The 20,989-nt window shown below is 39.0% G+C and overlaps 1 protein-coding gene across 7 annotated transcripts in view; it reads left to right on the top strand.

The window, feature by feature from the left end:
- Positions 1-20,989, top strand: part of Sbf2 (SET binding factor 2) — a 321,747-nt gene that overhangs the window by 209,375 nt on the left and 91,383 nt on the right. For all 7 annotated transcript variants that reach the window (XM_021166296.2, XM_029479590.2, XM_021166298.2 and 4 more), the window contains exon 17: positions 13,371-13,439. In XM_021166296.2, the coding sequence (XP_021021955.1) occupies positions 13,371-13,439 (69 nt within the window). The remainder of the gene's footprint in view (positions 1-13,370; positions 13,440-20,989) is intronic.

A 20,989-nucleotide genomic window follows, 5' to 3' on the forward strand; every position in this document is an offset into this window, starting at 1 on the left:
CTGCCCCAGCCTGTCAAGTGCTGGCATTGTTAAAAGCTGTCTTACTAAATTCCTTTACCTCTTTCACATTTCGTTGCCCCTTTAGTTCTAGCTGCCCTATCTCTGCCCTCGGTCTCTATTGTCCTCACTTTCCACTTGGATTTTATCTCTGTCTGTCCTCTATAACTAATACTAATTGTTCCTCGTAACTGTTCAGCTTATCTTCCTTACATTCTTTCCCTTAGCAGTTGGCATTTCAGTGCACACTGTAGTATTCTTATTCCTCTTCTCCCTGGCATGTATTGGAGTTGAGGGCTCATTGTTTCTAAGCATCTATTCCTGTGCTGTCTCCTTGGGCCTATCTATCCCCTGTGTTTGCTTCTGAGTTACTATTCTACTCTCCCAGTTGTACGGGAGGGTGAGTATAAGCTCTGAACCTGTGGCACAAAGGCTCATTTACCTAGCTACAGACCCCCAGCCCTGTAAGAAAGAGTAGTGTCTAGTCGCTATTGCAACCTAGCCACATTTAAAACATTACAAATACTTCGACTTAAAGAAAATGGATGTTTTTTTAATCCCAACCATACACCAAATCCCACATTTTCAGGTTTCAGTGCATGAAACACAAGAAATTGATTTCTGTGAGAATAAACTAGATAAAGTCTTAGACAAACAATTCAAAAGGATTATTGTAAGAATAACTACAAAGTGAACACAAATAAATTCTTACACAAATTTTACAAAATATGCAAACAACTGAAGGAAATGAAGATAATACAGAATATAGAATAAGAATTCAGTAAAAAGAGAAACACTGAAAAATTAAGTTTTGGAAATGAAAAGTTCAAACATTAAATAATGCAGTGGAAATACCAGTAAAATGAAACAAATAGAAGGCAGACTATCAGAGTTTGAAGTCAAGTATGATGATAAAATCATCTCTGCTAACTCTAAGATGTAGAATTACCTGATAGAGGAGACTCTGAGCACGCCTGTGGAGAGTTACTGTGCTTAGGTTAATTGAGAAAGGGAAAATTAACCTGCTGTGTGCAGCATCATTTCCGGAGCTGGGATTCTGGGGTTCTGGGATGTATAAAGAGGAGAGAGTAAGGTGAGCACAGACATTCATTCTTTTCTTCCTGACAGAGGATGCAGTGGGAGCAGTTGTATCAACCTCTTCCTACCTCACCTTCTCCACCATGATAGAAAATATCTTAAAGTATGAAACAAAGTAAATATGTCCTTCCTCCCTCCTTCCCCCTTCCTTTCCTTCCTTCCTTAAGTTGCTTTTAGAGTATATTTTATCATAGCAACTGATAGCTCACAATGACAACAAGGTAAATGACTTAGAACATTCAAACAACAATAAAGATAAAATAATAAGCGCAAACAGACATATGAGAACTATGGCACACCATTAAAAAAGCAAACTTACAAATCATAGGCATAGAAGAAGGAACAGCATAAGCTAAAGGCATAAAAAAATATGTTCAACAAAATCATATCCAAATTTACAGATAGAAAGTACCATTCACATACAAGAGGCATTTAGAATGCCAAGCAATCAAGGCTGGAACAGAACCTACCCATGTCTCATCCTAGTTAAAACACTAAGTGTACACAACAAAGAAAAATACAGACACACATGACAGGGAGCACAGAGTCTCACATACAAGCAAACCAATCAGAATAACTGTTGATACCTTAGAAGCGACTCTGAATTCCAGGAAGGTGCCACATAATCTGGTTAAGCTCTGAAAGATAAGAACTACCAACCCAAAGTACTGTATCAAGAAAAGAGGTCCTCGTGGCTGAAGGGGAAAGACCCTGTGTGATAAACAAAAACTCAAGGGATTCACAATCAGCATGGTAGTGCTACTGAAGACACTTGAAGGAAACCAGAATGCTGAAGAAAAAGGTAGGCTCATAGAGATGTAGGAAATAATAAGCTGTACTAAAACTAAGCAAATAGGTATTAGGGAACTTCCAAACATTACATAAAGAACAAAATGACATGAATTGTGGTGGCTTGAATAGGTTCGGCCCCATAGATTCATGTGTTTAAATGGTTGACCATAGGGAGTGGCCTTGTTGGAGGCAGTGTGGCCTTGTTGAAGGGAATGTCACTGTGCATAGGTGGGCTTTGAAGTCCCCTATGCTCAAGCTCCTCCCAGTGTGGAAGATAGTCTCCTTGTTGCCTTTGGATCGAGATACAGAAATCTCAGCTCCTCCAGCATCAAGTTCACCTGCACACTGCCATGCTTCCCACCATGATGATAATAGACTGAACCTCTGAAACTGTAAGCCAGCCCCAATTAAATGTTTGCCTTTGTAAGAGTTGCTTTGGTCATGGTGTCTCTTCACAACAATGGAAACCAAAACTAAGACATTAATATGTAATCTTCAATAAGAACTCATAATGTTAATATATCAATTTTTCAATAAAAAACACTGACTAGCGTATTGGATTTAAAACCAGGATTATGTATTTGTTGCTTACAAGAAAAGCAGTTAACTGATAAAATTAAGATGAAGGAGAAGAAGCAGAAGTAACATAGCTTGGAGGTGAAAGGACCAGAGAGGCATTCTAAGCAAGTAGAACTAGAAAGTAGGCTTTTTTCTATTCATTCAACCAAAAACCAGAAGAAACCTTGACAGGAGATTAAAGTCTATAGCCTGTTTATTACACAAACATTTTATTTATATTAGTATTCTATGTGTATAAGTGTGTACCCAAGCGTATGTATGTGTACCACATGCATGTATGGTCCATGGAATCGAGAGGGCATTGTATCCTTTGGAACTGGAGTTAGAGGTAGATGTAAGCTTCCATATGGGTATTGGGAATTAAACCAGGTCCTCTGCAAAGGCAACAACTCTTTAGCTACTGGGCTGTCTCTCCAGCCCTGACAACCTATTTTAGTCAAGGAAACATGTTCATTTTTATAAAACTTTTTAAAAGAAGTTATGTGTCTGGGTATTTTGTTTGCACATATGTCTGCATATTGCATGGGTGCTTAGTGTTTGAGGCCAGAGGAGGACATTGGATTCCCTGAAACTGGAGTTAGAGATTGTCATGAGCCACATGAAGGTGCTGAGAACTGAGCCTGGGTTCTCCAGAAGACTAGCCAGTACCCTTAACTACCAAGCCACCTATCTCTCCTGCCCCTTAACTACCGAGCCATCTCTCCTGCCACTATAACTTGTGTGTGTGCGTGTGTCTGTGTCTGTGTGTTGTCTGCATGCATGTTTATGCAGCACAGGCATGTAATGCTCTTGGTGGCCAGAAGAGGAGACATTGATCTCCCAGAACTGGAGTGATAGATGGTCCTGAGCCACACAATGTGAGTGCTGAAAATTGTTCCCGGGTCCTTTGGAACGGCAGTGCTCTTAACTACTGAGTCATTTCTCAAGCACCTGTAACTTCATATTTTAAATTACAAATAAAATTTTGGTAGGCTCAAAATTATTAAAACACTGTAAGCAGTGCCTGTTTTTGTGCACACAAGGCTTACATTTAGACTGAAATTCTTTAGCTGTGTTTTTAGAGTGGCTTCATTTTCCCCTACTGTCTATTCACAGTAACCCCAAAGTCTTCTACTGGAGTTGATTTGCTCAGACTCTTTACTCTGGAACTCAGCCCTATTAACAAGCATATGTGTAAAAGTAGGTTTTGCAGTTTGAGGGATGATTTTTCTATCAATAATGCATCAAAAATTTTGATCATTGCCATAACCTCTTGAAACATATCTCTGTAGAGATGAATTCATTTATTTTAAGGGCACTCTTTCCTAATGTGGACTGTCATGAGTACATATTGAGCCTAACATTGTGTTCTATAAATTTCATGGAACTGGCTTCTAGAATCCACGCTGGTAGCCAGAATGTTTGCAGGAGATACCTGTCTGAGTTCCATTCTGGACAATCTTTTCATTGAGCCAGTTGAAATCAGAAATGGATTTGACAAAGGATTCAGGAAATTATGAAACAAAGGTTATTAGAGATAATTGATTAAACTCTTCTAGTTAAAGAATGGGTCCACCAAGGGGAGGAGGTTGGGTAAGGCTAGCAGTACCATAGTAACCTGCCAGGGATAAGGATGGAGATCATAATGGCCAGACCTGTGCTTTTTCCAATATTCTAGACAGAATGCCTTTATTTGGTAATAATGTTTGATCTTTGAATGATTCTATATTAATCATACTCTATTACTGTGGCAAAGTACTTGAGGAAAAAAAACTTAAAGGATAAAAGATATATTTGTCTCCCAGTTTCAAAGTTTGAGTCTTTGGTTAGCTGGTTCCATTGTTGCTGCACTTTACTGGGGTAGAACATCCTGAGACAGCCAAGAGCAGAACAGAGATGCTCATCTCACTCATTGTGGCCAAAAAACAGAGCAAGAGGAAGGAGCCAGACAATACACTTAGCTAATACACTTAGAAGTCATACCCCTCATAGAGCTTCCTCCAGCCAGACCCGCCAGTCTATTCAGCTGTAAGTGAAGTTCAAGCCCTCCTGGTCCGATTGTTTTCAAAGCTGGTATCCAGGCTGTTATCCTGTGAGCCTTTGTGGATAATTTTAGGCTCAACCCATTCTATCAAACAGTTCTATTTCTTTAGATTTAAAGAAAAAATTGTCCAAGTAGATAATCTTAATTTTATAGTCTTTATTGATACAAAACAGTGCTTTTATTAAAATTTAGTGTCACTTCTAATGAGAAATATATATATATATATAAACAGTACACTATAACAATAGCTTAAAATATTAATGTGTGCCTAGGAATATTATCTTTATATATTTATCCACATATAAATATTAGATAATATATTTGCTTATCATTTATAAACATTCTATATTTTTAAAACATGGCAAAGCAAAAACCCCAAGGAAATGATATTTAGATCACTGTAAATTTTTATTGATACAGTAAATATTTCGGAAAGGTTTAAAGAGGTTAGAAAAATTCTTATTGGGAAGCACAGTCCATCTACCTATTAGCATATACCATAAATGATGTTCTGCTGCTCTCGGTGTCTGGTGCAGACATATAGGATCTGTACTGCTCTGCTGTGTGAACATTGGGAATGCTAACTTAGGTGCTAACAAGTGGTGGTTTGTGGGGACCAAATCCCAGGAATTCTTCCACTCACTGGTACCGAGTGCTACCATGCTATTTAATTACAGGAAGTAGGTTTTTTTCCTAATATCAGTTGTTTTGAATCATTAGTTAGATGAGTTATCTTTGAAACTAAGTTTGTAAATTGATGTGTATATCTTAGGTAGTATGACATACTAATGTTCATTGTAGTTTTAGCAGATCAAATTAATAAAACTATGTAAATATTTTAAGATTAATTTATATTGGTAAATTATAACATATTTCAGGGGGAAAACTGATAAGTCATGGCCAAGTAGCATTTTTCTCAGATTGCAAGCCTACTTTAACAATTAGGAATCATATCACCACATTGGGTATCCCAATGCTTGCAATCTGTCCCTCAGGAGGCTGAGGCAGGATAAGTACAATACCAGACTAACCAACATACTAAGCTACAGGCCAGCGTGGGCTACATAGCAAGCCCTTTTCTAAAAATATCCAAAATAATAATTTATGGTCGTCATCATCATCATTATTGATGTTAAAGACAAGTTTTCTCTGTGTAGCCTTGGCTGTCCTGGGACTCACTCTGTAGACCAGGCTGGCTGAATTCACCAGCCTTTGTCTCTTAAGGGCTGGGACTAAAGGTGTGGACCACCATGCCCAGGCCAAAATTAATTTTAAAAGGAGAAAATAAATGGAAGCAATATCACTTTAATAGCAGACTGGGGGTATGTGAACAAAAACTTTTTATTCTGTTCGTGGATTTAGAAAATGGTTACTATAATAAAATTAAAACAAATCTTTCTAATGTGTAATATGTGTATATGTAAATATGTGTGTATGTATGTACACACACGCACATACATTAGTAATATTGCACACAATGGAGAATGGTTCACAGCTATTTAGAACATCTCTACCTGCACTAAAAGACTATTTAACAACAAAAATAATATCACCGTATGTTGTTCCAAAATATAAAATAAGTTCAGTAGTATTTTCCTCAGAACTCTGAAAATGTGGAATCGTCCTACACTTTTGAATTTTTTATTCTTGTAAATTGTAGATAATACACTTTTTTGGTAAACAACTTCTATAGCTGATTTAGTGTTTTAAATTTCACCAAGCCACAGTAGTGGGTCTTTTTCATTTGTTCTGCACAACCTTCCCTGGGCTCGTTGTGTCTCATCTCTGACCTTGCCCAGTGACCTTGTTTACTTCCTCCCATCTGCCTTCTCCACTCTGCTTCTAGATTCTTGTAAGTGTACTGTAGAAGCTTTAATTTCATTATCTATATTTATTTTTAAATCCCTCAATATAGAGATAAAAGAATGTCATAATAAAATAGATATAGCTTATAATCACCCATTTTTATTTTAATTTTCAATTACCATTTCATAGATAAGATGTAATCTGAAGCTCTCTTGAATAGACTTGTACTGGAATGTTTTACCTGGATTGTATGTGTTCTCGTATGCCATTTTTAGATTCCATTTAAATACTTGATTGAATTTAAGGAACAAAAGAATGCAGAAACACAGATATAAAGCAAAAATTACATTAAGAAAGGCTACTTAGCATCAAGTCTTAGCTCTACCCTTCATAGCTGTGTAGATCTCAGCAAAATAATCATTAGAGGTTCCATTCTTTCACCAACAAAGTAGACATAATTACAGCATATATAAAGAAGAAATATTGGGCTGGAGAGATGGCTCAGCAGTTAAGAGCACTGACTGTTCTTCTAGAGGTCCTGAGTTCAATTCCCAGCACCCACATGGCAGCTCGTAACCATCTGTAATGGGATCTGATGCCCTCTTCTGGTGTGTCTGAAGACAGCTACATTTTACTCGTATACAATAAATAAATAAGTCTTTAAAAAAATAAAATTATTATCAGTATTAATGAAATACATTTCAGTTAGAGTATCTGTGGTACCTAGTGACACTCACTAGACGTTAGCTATTATTTCCATGTGCTAGGTATAGTGCTCTATTTTCCAGGCAACTAAAACCAAAGCAGACTTGATCCACTCACTCAAAGATCTTAAACCTTGATATATTTGTTAAGCCTAGCATTCATCTTCTGTTTCTAATTAGTGTCAGGGTACACATAAGTATATGTAGCATTAAAACTGTGATACATCCTGTATGGTTTTATAAGCTTATTTAGCATTAAATATAATGAAGGTCCAGTGTGATGGCTCTGAGGAAAAGATGCCTGCCACTCAGGCCTGATACCCTGGTTTCCATACCTATATTCCACATAAACCTAGGTGAGAACCAACTCCAAAGTCATCCTTGATCCTCACGTGCACATCAGAGTACACACTAGAAGCACTCATACCCTGATTAAATACATGTGCAGTGGGAACTGATGGGGTCTTTGTTGGATAGTGTTTTGCTGGGGCACGCACATGAAGGAGTGCTTTCCTGAAGTGGACGCAGGTGAAAGGATATTTTGCTAAACAAGCACATGAAAGAACGCATGATGAAAAATTATTTGCTAACAACACACATGTAGTGGTTTACCTTACATTGCGTAGCTGAGATCCGTTTGCCATGACTCCATAGAGAAAGAACACAAGTAACTTCTGGTGGTGTTCTGGCAGCTTCTTGTTGAATCTGTGGACTTGGGTGAACTGGCTGAGTGATGTTAGCTGATATAGACTCACGTGCTGAGGCAAGACCTGTGGAAGACATGTGATGTTTGGAGGGAGTATAAATAGCACTCAACGGACAGTGACAGGGGCTTGTGCATAGCTAAGTTTGCAACACTTTGTTGGTCTTGAGTCTTCACTAAGAGGGGCATGGCAGAGAACTTCTGATGTCCAAGCTGGTCCTAGTCCCCCCAGCTGACTCATGCCTAGTAGGCTGAGGCCTAGCTGTTTCTTCTGGATCATGCTGATTCACGTTTGCTGTCCCAACACTACTGAACTGGACTGCTGGTATTTTTGTGAAGTGTTTTTGAATGGATAGACTTGCCACTGCTGACTTCTGTTAACTGAACTGCTAACATAGATGGTATTTGCTCCAAAGAAGAATTTCTAAACAGGTCCACTTCCTCCGTGTCCAAATAATAACCTTTCTTTTCCACTACCTCTTGTGAGTGGTGGGCTAGAAGGGAGGTTAAAACATTTAAGAACCATTATTAAAATTAGGGTTGAGAAGAATTTAAGACTCTGTGTGTGTGTGTGTGTGTGTGTGTGTGTGTGTGTGTGTGTGACTGAAGCTGAAACTATAGTAAAATGTATTTGTCACCTTTTTTTTTCTTAACATTGTACTTCAAGAGCTGTAAGGATAGGCATATAAAAGTGCTACAGGGTTGAGGGTAGCATGGGTAAATGACAGAGAAAATAATGAATCCTTTCCCTAGGGATGTTGTTATGATAGGAATGAGTACAGTGTACAATAGAGTGAATAAAGCTGACTCCCTGGGGCTACAGCTTAGCAGGGGAGCTGGAGTGATTGTTGAGACAGTCCACATCACCTCATGAGTCTACCATGACAAGTTTACAAGCCTGGCAGGAGAGTCTAGTTATAATTCTGTAATAGTCAGATCATAGCTGAGACTTTAGAATATTGTAATATAAAGAGGTGGTTTGGTTTTAGTTCCTGTGTAGAAGATGCAAATATTTTCAAGACTTTGGACAATTCACAGCTATTTTTTCCTTTTATTTATTTTAATTTTTAATTTTTTACAATTCAGTCGTTGCCCCCCTCCTGGCCTGCTCTCCCACAGTTCTTCATTCCATTCCTCCTCCCCTCCACCCTACCACCCCACCATCCCACCCCATCTCTAAGAGTATGTTCCCACCCCCCACCCTGCCAGGCCTCCCCCACTCCGTGGGGCCTCAAGTCTCTCCAGAATGAGGCACATCTCCCACCGAGGACAAACCAGGCAGTCTTCTGCCATATATGTGTCGGGGGGCCTCATATCATCTACTATATGCTGCTGATCTTCCTATGGGGGTTACCCTCCTCCTCAACTTCTTCCAGCCTTTCTCTAATTCAACCACAGGGGTCCCCAACTTCAGTCCAATGGTCGGGTGTAAGTATCTGCATCTGTCTCAGCTGCTTGTTGGGCCTCTCAGAGGGCAGCCATGCCAGGCTCCTGTCTGTAAGACACATCAGTAATAGTGGAACCTCCACTTGAGAAGATGATCCCAAGTTGGGCTGGCCCGGGCACCACCTTTCTTTCCCTCAGTCTCTTCTCCATTTTTGGCCCTGCAGTTCTTTTAAACAGGAACAATTCTGGATCAGAGTTTTTGACTGTGGGATGGCAACCCCATCACCACTTGATGCTCTGTCTTTCTACCAGAGGTGGACTCTAAAATAAGTTCCCTCTCCCCACTGTCAGCATTTCATCTAAGGTCCCTCCCTTTGCATCCTGAGAGTCTCTCACCTCCCAGGTCTCTGGTACTTTCTAGAGAGTCCCCCTACTTTCACCCCCTGAGGTTACACATTTTCATTCATTCTGCTAGCCTTCAAACCTTCTCTCTTGCCCCCCCCCATACCTGATCAGATAATTCACAGCTATTTTATATTTCATTTTTCCTAAGCTACCTAGTCTAAGTTCTATAGTTAGCTCCATTAATGTACAATACCTTTGATTCTCAATTTTAAATGTTTAAATGTAACGATTTTAAGAGATTCCAACATTTTATGAAATAGGACAGCTGGCCAAAACAGTTAAAAAGTATGCAGAATAAGAGTACTTACAGATAAATGGCAATTAAGATTACAGGGCTCACTTTCCAATTGTAGCAGAATAATTAAAGGTAAATTACATATTGAAGTTGAGAGTAAAGCATGTATAAGTGTTCTAGTCCTTGCAAGTTCATAAATTGCCTGGTACATTTGTAACTGCAAGGCTATTATGTTGCCACAGCACAGGGGACTCCAGAATGTGCTTTTGGGAACTGATCCCCAATAGATAACTGCACTGTTCTGGAATGCAATCGCTGTGTCAATAGCTGTAGCCTTATTGTTTTAGAAGTTTTCCATCTTTACCCTAATTAATGTCTCTAACGTGATTTGCGAGGAATTTTATATTTATATTTTGCAATCAGTGTTTGACTGACAAAAAGTTTTTAGACATTCACTACAATGTGTAAACATTTTGTAAAATAATAAATAGTTCTTCCTAATCTAAATGTTTTATGGTTGCTGGGCCTCTGCTAATTGGTCATGGATTGAAATCCCCTGTTCTTTAATTTTTTAATTTGTGGGAAGTTTTTATAAATGAACGTGTAGAGCTTCATATCACAGCTGTTGTCACTTAAAGTTTGGACAGCATCATTACAAATGAAGCCCTGCTGTGAAGTCAAAGTCAAAAGGCATCTTGGCATTCCAACCATTTCCTTGGGAGAAGATTACAGCTCAAGTCTGTTGAACTTTATTGCCTTGGGCCTCATGACAGTCTTCAGAAACATGCAAAGCATTTCTGTTAAAGAAATTCAGATGTGCTGGGACATAGATGACATTCTTGAACATAGCAGTGTCCTAAGGGGGTAAAGAATAGTCAAGTGGGAAAAGATAAACAGTTTTTGCTCTGTTCCTGGATTATTGTATAAGATTTATGGAAATGATGAAGGCCTACATGATACCATAGAGGAAAAAGGCGCAGGGTTCTCTATGTGGCCTGACCATATCTTAAGATAAAATCTAAATGTGATTCCAGCATAATGACTTAGCTTCGAAATCATCTTCCTATTTGTGTGGGGTAGATGCTAGGGTACAAGGCCCTGTGGATGCAAGGCAAGCACTGAAGTCATCTTTCATTCAGTTGGTTTTATTATTCACAGTGATTGTCTCTCTACTTCTCCCCTCCTGTCTCCTGGCACGTGTGTGCCTGAAAGAAAGACATAACTAAAATAGTTCCAGCACTTAACCCCATTTATAGCTGAAACTCTTTTTTAATCTAAAGCCAAAGATCATTTGGTCCAATTTAATATCTATACAACAGGTATCCAGATTCCAGCACAAATCCTCATAGAGCTAGCATAAACAACATGACTGCCCTCATGTCTTTGCCTTTTTATTTCTGGATCTTTGTGTGTGGAGGGGAGGGGGTGTATGTGGGGATGGGCTGAAGCTAGGATCCATGTCTGAGAGAAAACATGTGCTATTTGTTTCTCTGCATCTGTGTCATCTCACTTAATATTTTTCAGTTCCATCAATTTTCTTGCAAATTTCACAATTTTATTTTTCCTCATGCCCAAATTGTGTGTGTGTGTGTGTGTGTGTGTTAGACCATTTTAGGCTGATTACTTTTCTTTATTGTTGAGAACAGAGTAGTGATAAATTTGCAAGTGTCTTTGGGTATGGAATACTTTGGGTATAAAGCTAGGATTATAGCTAAGTCGTAATGGTAGTTCTATTCTTTGTTTTGTTTTATTTTGTTTTGAGAAACCTCTAGGCTGATTTCCATAGTGGTTTACTAGTTTACATTTAATAATGGTGTCTCTTTCCCTGCATCCTTTCCAGGATCCTTTCTAGCATTTGTTATTTACTTGGTAATAACCATTTTAACTAGGATGAGATGGAATCTCAAGTTTTAATTTGCATTTTCCTAATGGCTGTGGATGTTGAATACTTTTTAAAATACTTCATAGGTTTGTTTCTTTTATCTATGTGTATGTCTGAACATCAGAAGAGGGTATTGAGTCCCATGGCACTACAGTTATAGCCAATTGTAAGCCTCCATGTGGTTGCTGGGAATTGAACTCAGAACCTCTGGAAGAGCAGCTAGTGCTCTTAACTGCTGAGCCATCTCTCCAGCACCTACCCCCCAATGTCTTAACCCATCTTTTGTAAACTGTCTCTTCTGATCCTTGCTCTATTTGAGAGTTTGATTTTGGTATTTTAATTATTCTGGTTATCTATACAGTCTAAATATGAACTTCCTGTCCAAAATAAGGCTGGCAAAAGTTTTCTACTGTTCTATGGACGGTTCATTTTTCTGATAGTTTTCTTTCCTATTAAAACTTCTAAATTTCATGTAATCCATTTTTCAGTTCTTGTAGTTACTTTCTTTGCTACTTTTCTATTAAACTGTACCTATATCTTGTTGTTGTTGTTGTTCTTGTTTTTACTTTATGTGAATAACTGTTTTGCCAGCATGTATGCATGTGTACCATGTGGGTACCTGTACCCACAGAGGCCATAATAGGGCTTCAGATGCCCTGTAGCCCTGTAACTGTACTAGTAAGTATAACTCTACAAACGTCCATTTATATGATGACTCAAGGTCTATCCATGTTACAGCGTATGTCAGAAATACCTTCCTTTTTAAGGCAGAATAATATTCTATTGTGTGTGTGTATATACATATATATATATGCCACATGTACATATCATATACGCATATATATTTTACATATGTGGATATAAACATACCAGTGCTATCTATCTTCTTTTTTCTAAAAGATGTACTTATTTTTATTTGCTGTGTTTGACCTGAATGTATCTTGAGTGTACCAGATCTATTCAGTGGTGGAGGAGGTCAGACGATGGGGTTGGATTGGCTGTAACTAGACTTACAGAGAGCTGTGAGCCACATGTGGGTGCTGGGAACCAAACCCAGGACTGTTAACCACTGAGCCAGCTCTCCAGCTCCAGTTCTTATCTTTGGTTCTTTGAGTTCCTGTCATGATGTAAATAAGCTGGAACATACAGCAATTGCATATACATACATACATACATACATACATACATACATACATTCATACATTTTTATCTATGTGCTATGCTCTCAAGTCCAACCAGTACAGTAGCTCTGTCCTCCTTCCTTTTACCTGCCATATTGTTCTTCAGCAGTGTCACCATTTTATCTTTCCAGTCAGAGTTTTCTATTCTGTTCCCCAACAACCCAGGTTCAGCTTCTTATATAGCACTGAGGAAGGAAATGGCACTGTTAACCAGTTGTAAAATACACTGCAGTATAAGAAATAGTAAAGCACATAGGGAAAATAGACTCAGTGAGATATACTGGTTATATTGAAAATCCCCTCTAAAAGTCTCTGTGTATGAAAACCCCTTTTAACACAGACTCTAAGGTAAAGTAGCTGCGCCTCAGTAAAACATAACAGTAGCGGCCTCCCCAGGGGGTGTATACTGTGTTTTTAAATGAGTGTACTTCAGAAACCATATTTTCCCCTGGGTTTACCCAACTATGCCCTAATGACAACTTGGAGTAAAATGAAAAATATTCACAGGACAGTAACGCAAACCTTTTGTGATTCTGATATGTATCCTAATGAGGTCCATTTGCCTTTGTTTCCTTTAAGGACTGTTCAAGTTTAGAAGAATATAACATCGCTGCAGCATTACTCCCCCTGACCAGTGCTTTCTATAGGGTAAGTTTGTTTGATCTGTATATAAACGTATAATTTACATATGTGTATTCTGTTTGATTTTTCGTGGCGTTATGTGACTCTGCCCGTAATTATATTTACTGTGGCATTTGTCACATTCCATGCATAGGAAGTGTAGCACCAGACACCAAGTCACCACCATCAAGTCCAGTTCCGACCGGTCTAGCCAGCGTTACTCTCCTTACAGAGCCTGAAACTCTAGTCCAGATCAGTTTATGGCTGGGTTCACTCTGGTACAGAAAGCCCACCTATGTTACTAGTAGACACTTAATGGATCCATAGTGACAGAACATAGGATTTACTGGAAACTTTCTGGACTGTTCAACGTGAAGTTTATACTTCATTATAGATGTTGTTCATGCCATCGTATAAGATATTAGCACTTTCTATGACACGTTATTTTGCATGCTCATGTATGTTTAGGGTTAGGTGAGTGAGCAGGTGAATTTCTGCCATGGTATGCAGAGGAAAGTTTGCAGGGATTGAATCTCTATTCTTCCACCATGTCAGTTCTGAGGGTTGGACTCAGGTTGTAAGGCTTGGGGGCAAGCCACTGAGCCATCTTGCCAGCAAGCAAATCTTACAAACATCTTACAGCAAACAAATCTATCATGTTGTCTTTATTATTTCTTTTAGGTAAAGATCCACATTCTGAATAATACAATTAGTACTTCTTTCTAAAATAAGCAAAAGGACTAGACTGTGGCAACATCTGACTTAATACTGAGCTATCTGCACAGTAAGCTTCAGGAGGCAGCAAGCTAACAAGATCACTGTCATACTTAATAGTAAATACTTAACACTGTGGGTTACATTTATGGATTTGCTTTGGTAGGGTTAGTTAGTTTTCAAGCTTTCAGTAGGAAACTGAAGCTATATCAGTCATTTGAAAAGGAAAAGTTATGTGGTTTTAGTTTTGTTTGGGGGTTAGCTGAGGCAAGATCTATGTATTATGTAACCCTACCTGATCCTCTCTGACCTTGAACTAACTATGTAGACCAGACTAGTCTCAAACTCACGAGATCTGCTTGCTTCTTCCTACCAAGTGCTGGTATTAAAGGCGTACAGTACTACACCTAGCTCAAGGGAGTTATGATGCAAGGAACTATTAATAATTACTAAAATAAAGAGAATTCTAAAGAATAAAGAGAATGATGTAGGAATAGAATACAAGGAGCAGCTACTACCTCTAGGGCTAAATCTTAATACCCTATAAAGAAGTAAACTTAGAAGAGGACTTCTCCTTAGACAGTCTTGTTAGGGAGATACAGCTGTGGTCACTGGCAGCATAAGATGCAGCCAGCAAGCTGACAAGTGGAAACTACCCGCTGAGGTGCTGGCAAGACTTGCTTGGATTACTCTGCACCTTGGCTAGTAGCTCTCTATATTAATCACGATCTGCTGCAAGTAGCAGCAGGTGAGAGATGCATTGATTACATCTCAGGTGAGGGGTGAGAGATGCATTGATTTATGATACAGCAATGTCATTAGGAGTCTGTTAATACCATTTCCGTTTCGTATAATAATGACAGTAGGTCCCCCCCCATATGGCCTATGACTTGTCTAGCCACAGGTTATTGGTCCCATAATGTTGCCGGTTACGGCTTTCATCTAGTGCGACAGTAACTCTAGTCAGAACGTAGTTACTTTCTTTCTTTTTAAACCTATTTTTAATAAGTCCTTTTTCCCTCTTAATGTAATAAAACTTTCCTAGAGGGTCTGGAGAGATGGCTCCACTGATCTTCCAAGGGGCCTGAGTTCGAATCCCAGCACCTACATAGCAATTCACAACTGTCTTTTAACTCCAGTTCCAGGGGATCTGACATCCTCTCACACACAACAGACATGCAAGCAAAACACCAAATGCACATTAAAAAATAAATAAATAAATTATTTAAAAAAAAAAAACTTACTCCTTTAATTTCAACACTTGGAAGGCAGAGGCAGGCAGATCTCTGTGAACTCCAAACTAGCCTGGTTTACAGAGCAAGTTCTGGGACAGCCAAGGCTACACAAAGAAACCCTGTCTCAAAAAACAACAACAGCAACAACAAAAATTACTCCTTGAAAACAAACTTTATTGAGCATCTCAACATATAAAATTACTATATCAAACAATGTGCATGCTGCATCATTGATAGTATGATAGCATAGCCTCAAGAAACTTGATAGTCTTACTAATACAATCGTGATTTAAAGTAGTCTGCTACACAATACCAACAAGCCATCAGAATTTTTTAAATAAATATATTATATATGCATGGTTAGAACATTCAAATAGGGGAGCTTGTGAGATAGCTCAGTTGTAAAGGTGGTTGCCTCCAAGCCAGATGACCTGAGTCCAATCCCTGACAACTACATGGAGAAGGACAGAACCTACTCTTGCAAGTAGTCCTTTGACTAACATAAATAGACCCTTACACACACGTATACATACATGAACACACACCAACCAAATAAATAAATGTAAAAAATTACCAAGAAAGTAAAAAACTGTAAAATTGTACAGAAACACACCTAAGGCTGCCAGGGTACTCAGACCCCTGTTATGTATAGCAGAGATGTCTGTTTTGTCATGTGTTTCAGATGTCATCATTGAGCTCGTGCTTTCAATAAACCCACTTGCCTACTGTCCCTGATATAGTCCAGTGTGTCTGTGCCCTGATTTAATTTGATAAGTTTGTAAATGGCCGTGTTTTATTAGCATAAATAAGTTATCTATCATTTTATGCCTTGTGATTGTGTGGTGCGGATGGTATTTGTTACCCTAATGAGTTCAGAGTGTCTAGCCTCTGGTCGTTAACGCCTGGAACAAAGAGTAAAGTTGCTGCTCTGTATATAGTGACAAATCAGGCAGACGACAGCCTGCTGGCTACCATCTGGAGTTAGGACTCTCCTCTCGCCCCAAGAGGAAGCCTCATACCCAAGCCCAGACAGCGGTGCATCTACGTTCTGTTCAGTATGCTTTGGGAAGACAGTTCACATGAGGGAAATCATATAATATGTATTCTTGTATGTGTGTATGTGTACATGTGTATGTTGGGTCCATGTGCATACAAGTGTACTCGATCGTTGAGACTAGATGACAGTCTCAGGTATTTTTACCTGTCACTCCCATTCTAGTTTTTGAGAAAAGAGTATCACACTGGACCTGAAAATTGCATATTTTGCTTGACTAGCTGCCCATCAAGCTCCAGGCATGCCAACCAGATCCTTATGCTTGTACAGTGAGTGATTTATCAACTGAGTTGTCTCCCCTGCCTTTCAATATGTTCTTTTGTGTCTGGCTTCCTTCACTAAAACCCATGCTATTAACTGGCTATCTTTAGATCTCTTAATTTTGAAATAAAAATATTTTCAGGTGAGTTTTATCATATATACAGTGCCTGCCAAGAGCTGAGATTAGAAGTATCATTCACATATGTGTGTGTGTGTGTGTGTGTGTGTGCGCGCGCGCGCGCGCGCGCGCGTATATATATGTGTGTATATATACATGTGTATATGTATGTATGTAAGTTCTACTGTGTTTTCATGCCAAGTACTGTTATCCCTTACAAAAGTCTGTTTACTAATACAACAGTGTGAAGAGAAGCCCAGAGGAAGGTGATAGGAAGGAGGGCTGGCGTTTAATGAATTGTACTGCACTTGGCCTTTCGGTACCTGGCCCACTGCAGTGGAGTATCATTCTAGGTTGACAGAAGAGTGTATGGATCAGAAAGACTGCCTTGCCCATGCTGTGTGATTCCAAAGCTCAAGTGTTGTTTTTATTGTTTTTGTTGTATTGATTTTAACTCTAATAGTGTTTTGCAAATGAATCACAATTTGTGCAGGCATAATTCTGAGAATCTTTTGGGGGTTTTGACTGAGTTGGCATCACTCTTAACCCCACACCCCCCAGCCATTTTCATGGTCATGTCCAGCAAGGATATTTCATTAAACTTCGAACAAGGTCAGGAAATGCTGTTATAATTTCAACAACTGTTATATAATATTATTTATAAGTCTCTAATCTATGAATATTTTTAACAAAAAGTGTACTAAGTGTTCAGAACATGAAATACTTTGTGTGTTTCTGCTTGAATCCTGACTGACCTTGACTCTGGTTAATACAGACAGTAGTTGTCCTACTGTAAAATTATAGTATGTAAGTAACTCTGCTGAAATCCAAATAAACCTTTTTTCATAGTATTAAGATTGTTTCTATAAATAATATAAATTGTTTCTACAGTATTGTAAAGAATAGACATTTCATCAGTCATTAATTTTAATTGGTAAGAGACTACAACATAGGAAAAGAATTTTTTTCTCCCAACTTCACAGTCCAGATATACCTCATTCCCTGTAACAGATCTCAAAGGATCTGTTTTTGGAAGAAATAAAAAAGGATAAGGAGGGTGTGATTGAAGGTCTTCTTGTATCATTTTTCTACTACAAAATAAATTCCTTAAAAATAGCTGGGAATGGTTGAGAGTGAAAAGAGCCATCAACACTTGCTGAGTCGCTTTGGTCCAGACCCAATCTATCTTTATTACAGCAAATACACTTCTGGCAGCACAGAAATTTAGAACGCCTGGGAAGTTGATTCCCTCCTTCATTTCCCCTTGCTCTTTGTACTGGCTACAAAATAAAGTCATCTGAGAGAAGGGACTCTCAACTGTGAAAGTGCCTCCATGAATTCTGACTGTAGGCAAGCCTGTAGGGCATTTTCTTAACTAGTGATTGATAGGGGAGGGCCAAGTCCATTGTGGGTGGCACCATCCCTAGGCTTGGTCTATTAGAAAGCAGACTGAACAAGCCCTGAGGAACAAGCCAGTGAGCAGCACCCCTCCATGGCCTCGGCATCAGTTCCTGCCTCCAGGTTCCTGACCAGTTTAAATTCCTGTCTTGACTTTCTTTGATGATGAACTATAGATGTGGAAGTACAAGCCAAATAAACCCTTACCCAAGATGCTTTGGTCATGGTGTTTCATCACAGTAATAGTAACCCTAACTATGACATTATTTAAGGCAGTTAGAATACCTCTCTTCTCTTATAGCACCAACCCCTACCCCCTGTGTCTTACTTCCTCTTTCAAGTTTTGAAGGACTTCTGTTTTTCTTAGTACTCCTAAGAAACTATGAATTATAATTAACTCAGAACTAACATTTTTAAGGTTAGTTTATGTCCACTATTTAAACTAATGATTTAAAATGTTATGGAGTAATTTATATAAAGTAAAAATGATACCCATGATTGTGTTTTCTAGTGGATAGTTAACAGAATTTTAATATTCTTGAATTTATATATTTTAATTAATGATCTTTTTTTAAGTTGGATTATGTCTTGGTTACTTTCTCATTACTATGATCAAATACCCTGACAAAAGCAATTTGAGGGAAAGAGGACTTATTTGGGCTTATAGTTGCATAGGAATATAGTTCGTGGTGGTGGGGGAGGTATGGTAGCAGAAACTGAAGGGTGGCTTCACAGGAAGTACAGCAGGAGCAGGATGTAGAGTCAGGCTATAAAGTGAGAAAGCCTGCCTCCAACAACCCACTTTCTCCAGCAAGGCTCTTCTTCCTAAGGGTTCCCCAGCCTTTCCAATTTGACCACCAGCTGGGGACTCAGTATTCAAACATATGAGCCTACGGTAGACATTTCAACTCTCAGCAAAGTGTTTTTATGAACTGTTTCACTTTTCTGTTCTTTCCTATAATAGCCAAAGGTTCAGAAAACAAAACAAAACAACTAAAACCATGGTAGTACCTATCAACTCAGTAGAACTGCTACCACATCTGAGTGTTGGACTCCAACAGTTCTTACTGACTCTGTGCTGAGCTTTGCTGCTGATGACAAACCAATAATGAACAAGGATTGTAAACAACTGCCAAGACTGCAGAGAAGGGCAGGCATGGCTCAGCAAGAGAGTGCTTGCCTCCCATGCCTAAAATCTGGAATTTTAGCCCCATTGCAAGGGTGGAAATGTAAAAAGGGGAAGGCAAGATGTATGTATCGAGATCTTCGCAGTCCTCTGAGTGCTCCTGAAAAAGTCTCCTCCCCTCTCATTTATTCTCACTCTTTCTCACATTCATATTCTCCATTCTCCCCTCCCATTTTCGCTTGTAAAAGTATTTTTTATTCACCCAATCTAAGTACAATCTTGGAGGCTTATTGCCTCCATTCGCTAACCCAGGCCTAGTCCTAGAAGCTTCTAGCCTCCATACAATCTTATCTAGGCCTAGAATGTTTGCAGCCTCTGAGATTTGTTGCTGAATAAGCTCACCCTTCCTAGTTCTCTCTGAGCTCTGGCTGGCTGGATCAGTTCAGCTGTTCTAGCTCAAGCTCCTCTCCAAGCTGACTGATCCAAGCTGGCGTCTCTCTCTTGTCCTCTCCTGAAATGCTCTGCTTGGCCTCATACTAACTTCGGCAATATGTTCTAATATTCTGGCTCCTTCTCATTCTCTGGCTCATTCTCTCTTCAACCTGTCCCTGTAAAACTCTCCCAGTAAAACTGCCTCTTTCCCCTTTTCCTTCTCTTTGCTGTTCTTTCTTCAGTAGCCTCTCTTTTCTTCCTCTTCCTACGAGAGTTGGGCATATCCTATTCTGTCCAATCTTTCTCTGATTCTCACTTTGTTCACCATTCAATTAGATGTCACTTTCAAACATGGTTCCTTCCTTCTACAAACTAACTTTACCTTCATTGTTTGGGACTAAAGATGTGTACTAAGGGTGTGTCTGTAATCCAGCCAGAGAGATTAAAGGTGTGTGTTAAGGGCTGAGCTACACCACAACTAGAAACAGGTATTTTCAGTAAATAACACAATCTCAGAATTCACAGTGTAATCAAATATCCTGTAACATTTTCTCTCTCTCCCTCCCTCCCTGGTTCTCCCTTTCTCCTCCTCTCTCATCTCTCCTCCTACCTTCTTCCCTCTCTCCCTCCCACTCCCCAACTTCCCTATCCAACTCCCCATCCTATTGACTCACTACTGAAAGGTCATCTGTTGATTGTTTGAACTAAAAACAAACAAAATATTTAATTAACTCCCTGAAAGGTAAATGTGAAATATTTGTGTTTAAAAATGGAAGGTCACTAAATGTTTGACACTTAGGGACAGAAAGAATCTGTAGTCAGTCTTCTCTGTTCTTCTTGTATTCTTCAACATAATTGAAAACTCAAATGCTTAAAGGAACCAGAAAAGTAATATCAGTAATTGAAGAAACTATACCCAACTAGAGAATATTCATTGTTAAAGGAACAGCTACTGTTTATAAAGTTCTAGTCACATAGTTAGGAAAAAAAAAAAAAGTGAGCACAGGGCCAACAAACTGCTTGGTAGATAGAGGTGTCTGCTGCTAATTCTAAAGACCTGCATTTAATTCCCAGTACCCACAAGGTAGAAGGAAAAAACTGACACAGGCAAATTGCCCTCTGACCTCCAAAGGGCGCTACCATAAGAGGAACAATGTGAACACAATGTTGGCAGATTATCAGCTTTTCAGAGGACCAAAGACTCTGAGCATAGTGCCTTAGTTAGGGTTTCTATTGCTG

This window comes from Mus caroli, unplaced genomic scaffold (assembly GCF_978045245.1).
Source record: "Mus caroli unplaced genomic scaffold, Mus_caroli_1 scaffold_8, whole genome shotgun sequence".
NCBI lineage: Eukaryota > Metazoa > Chordata > Mammalia > Rodentia > Muridae > Mus > Mus caroli.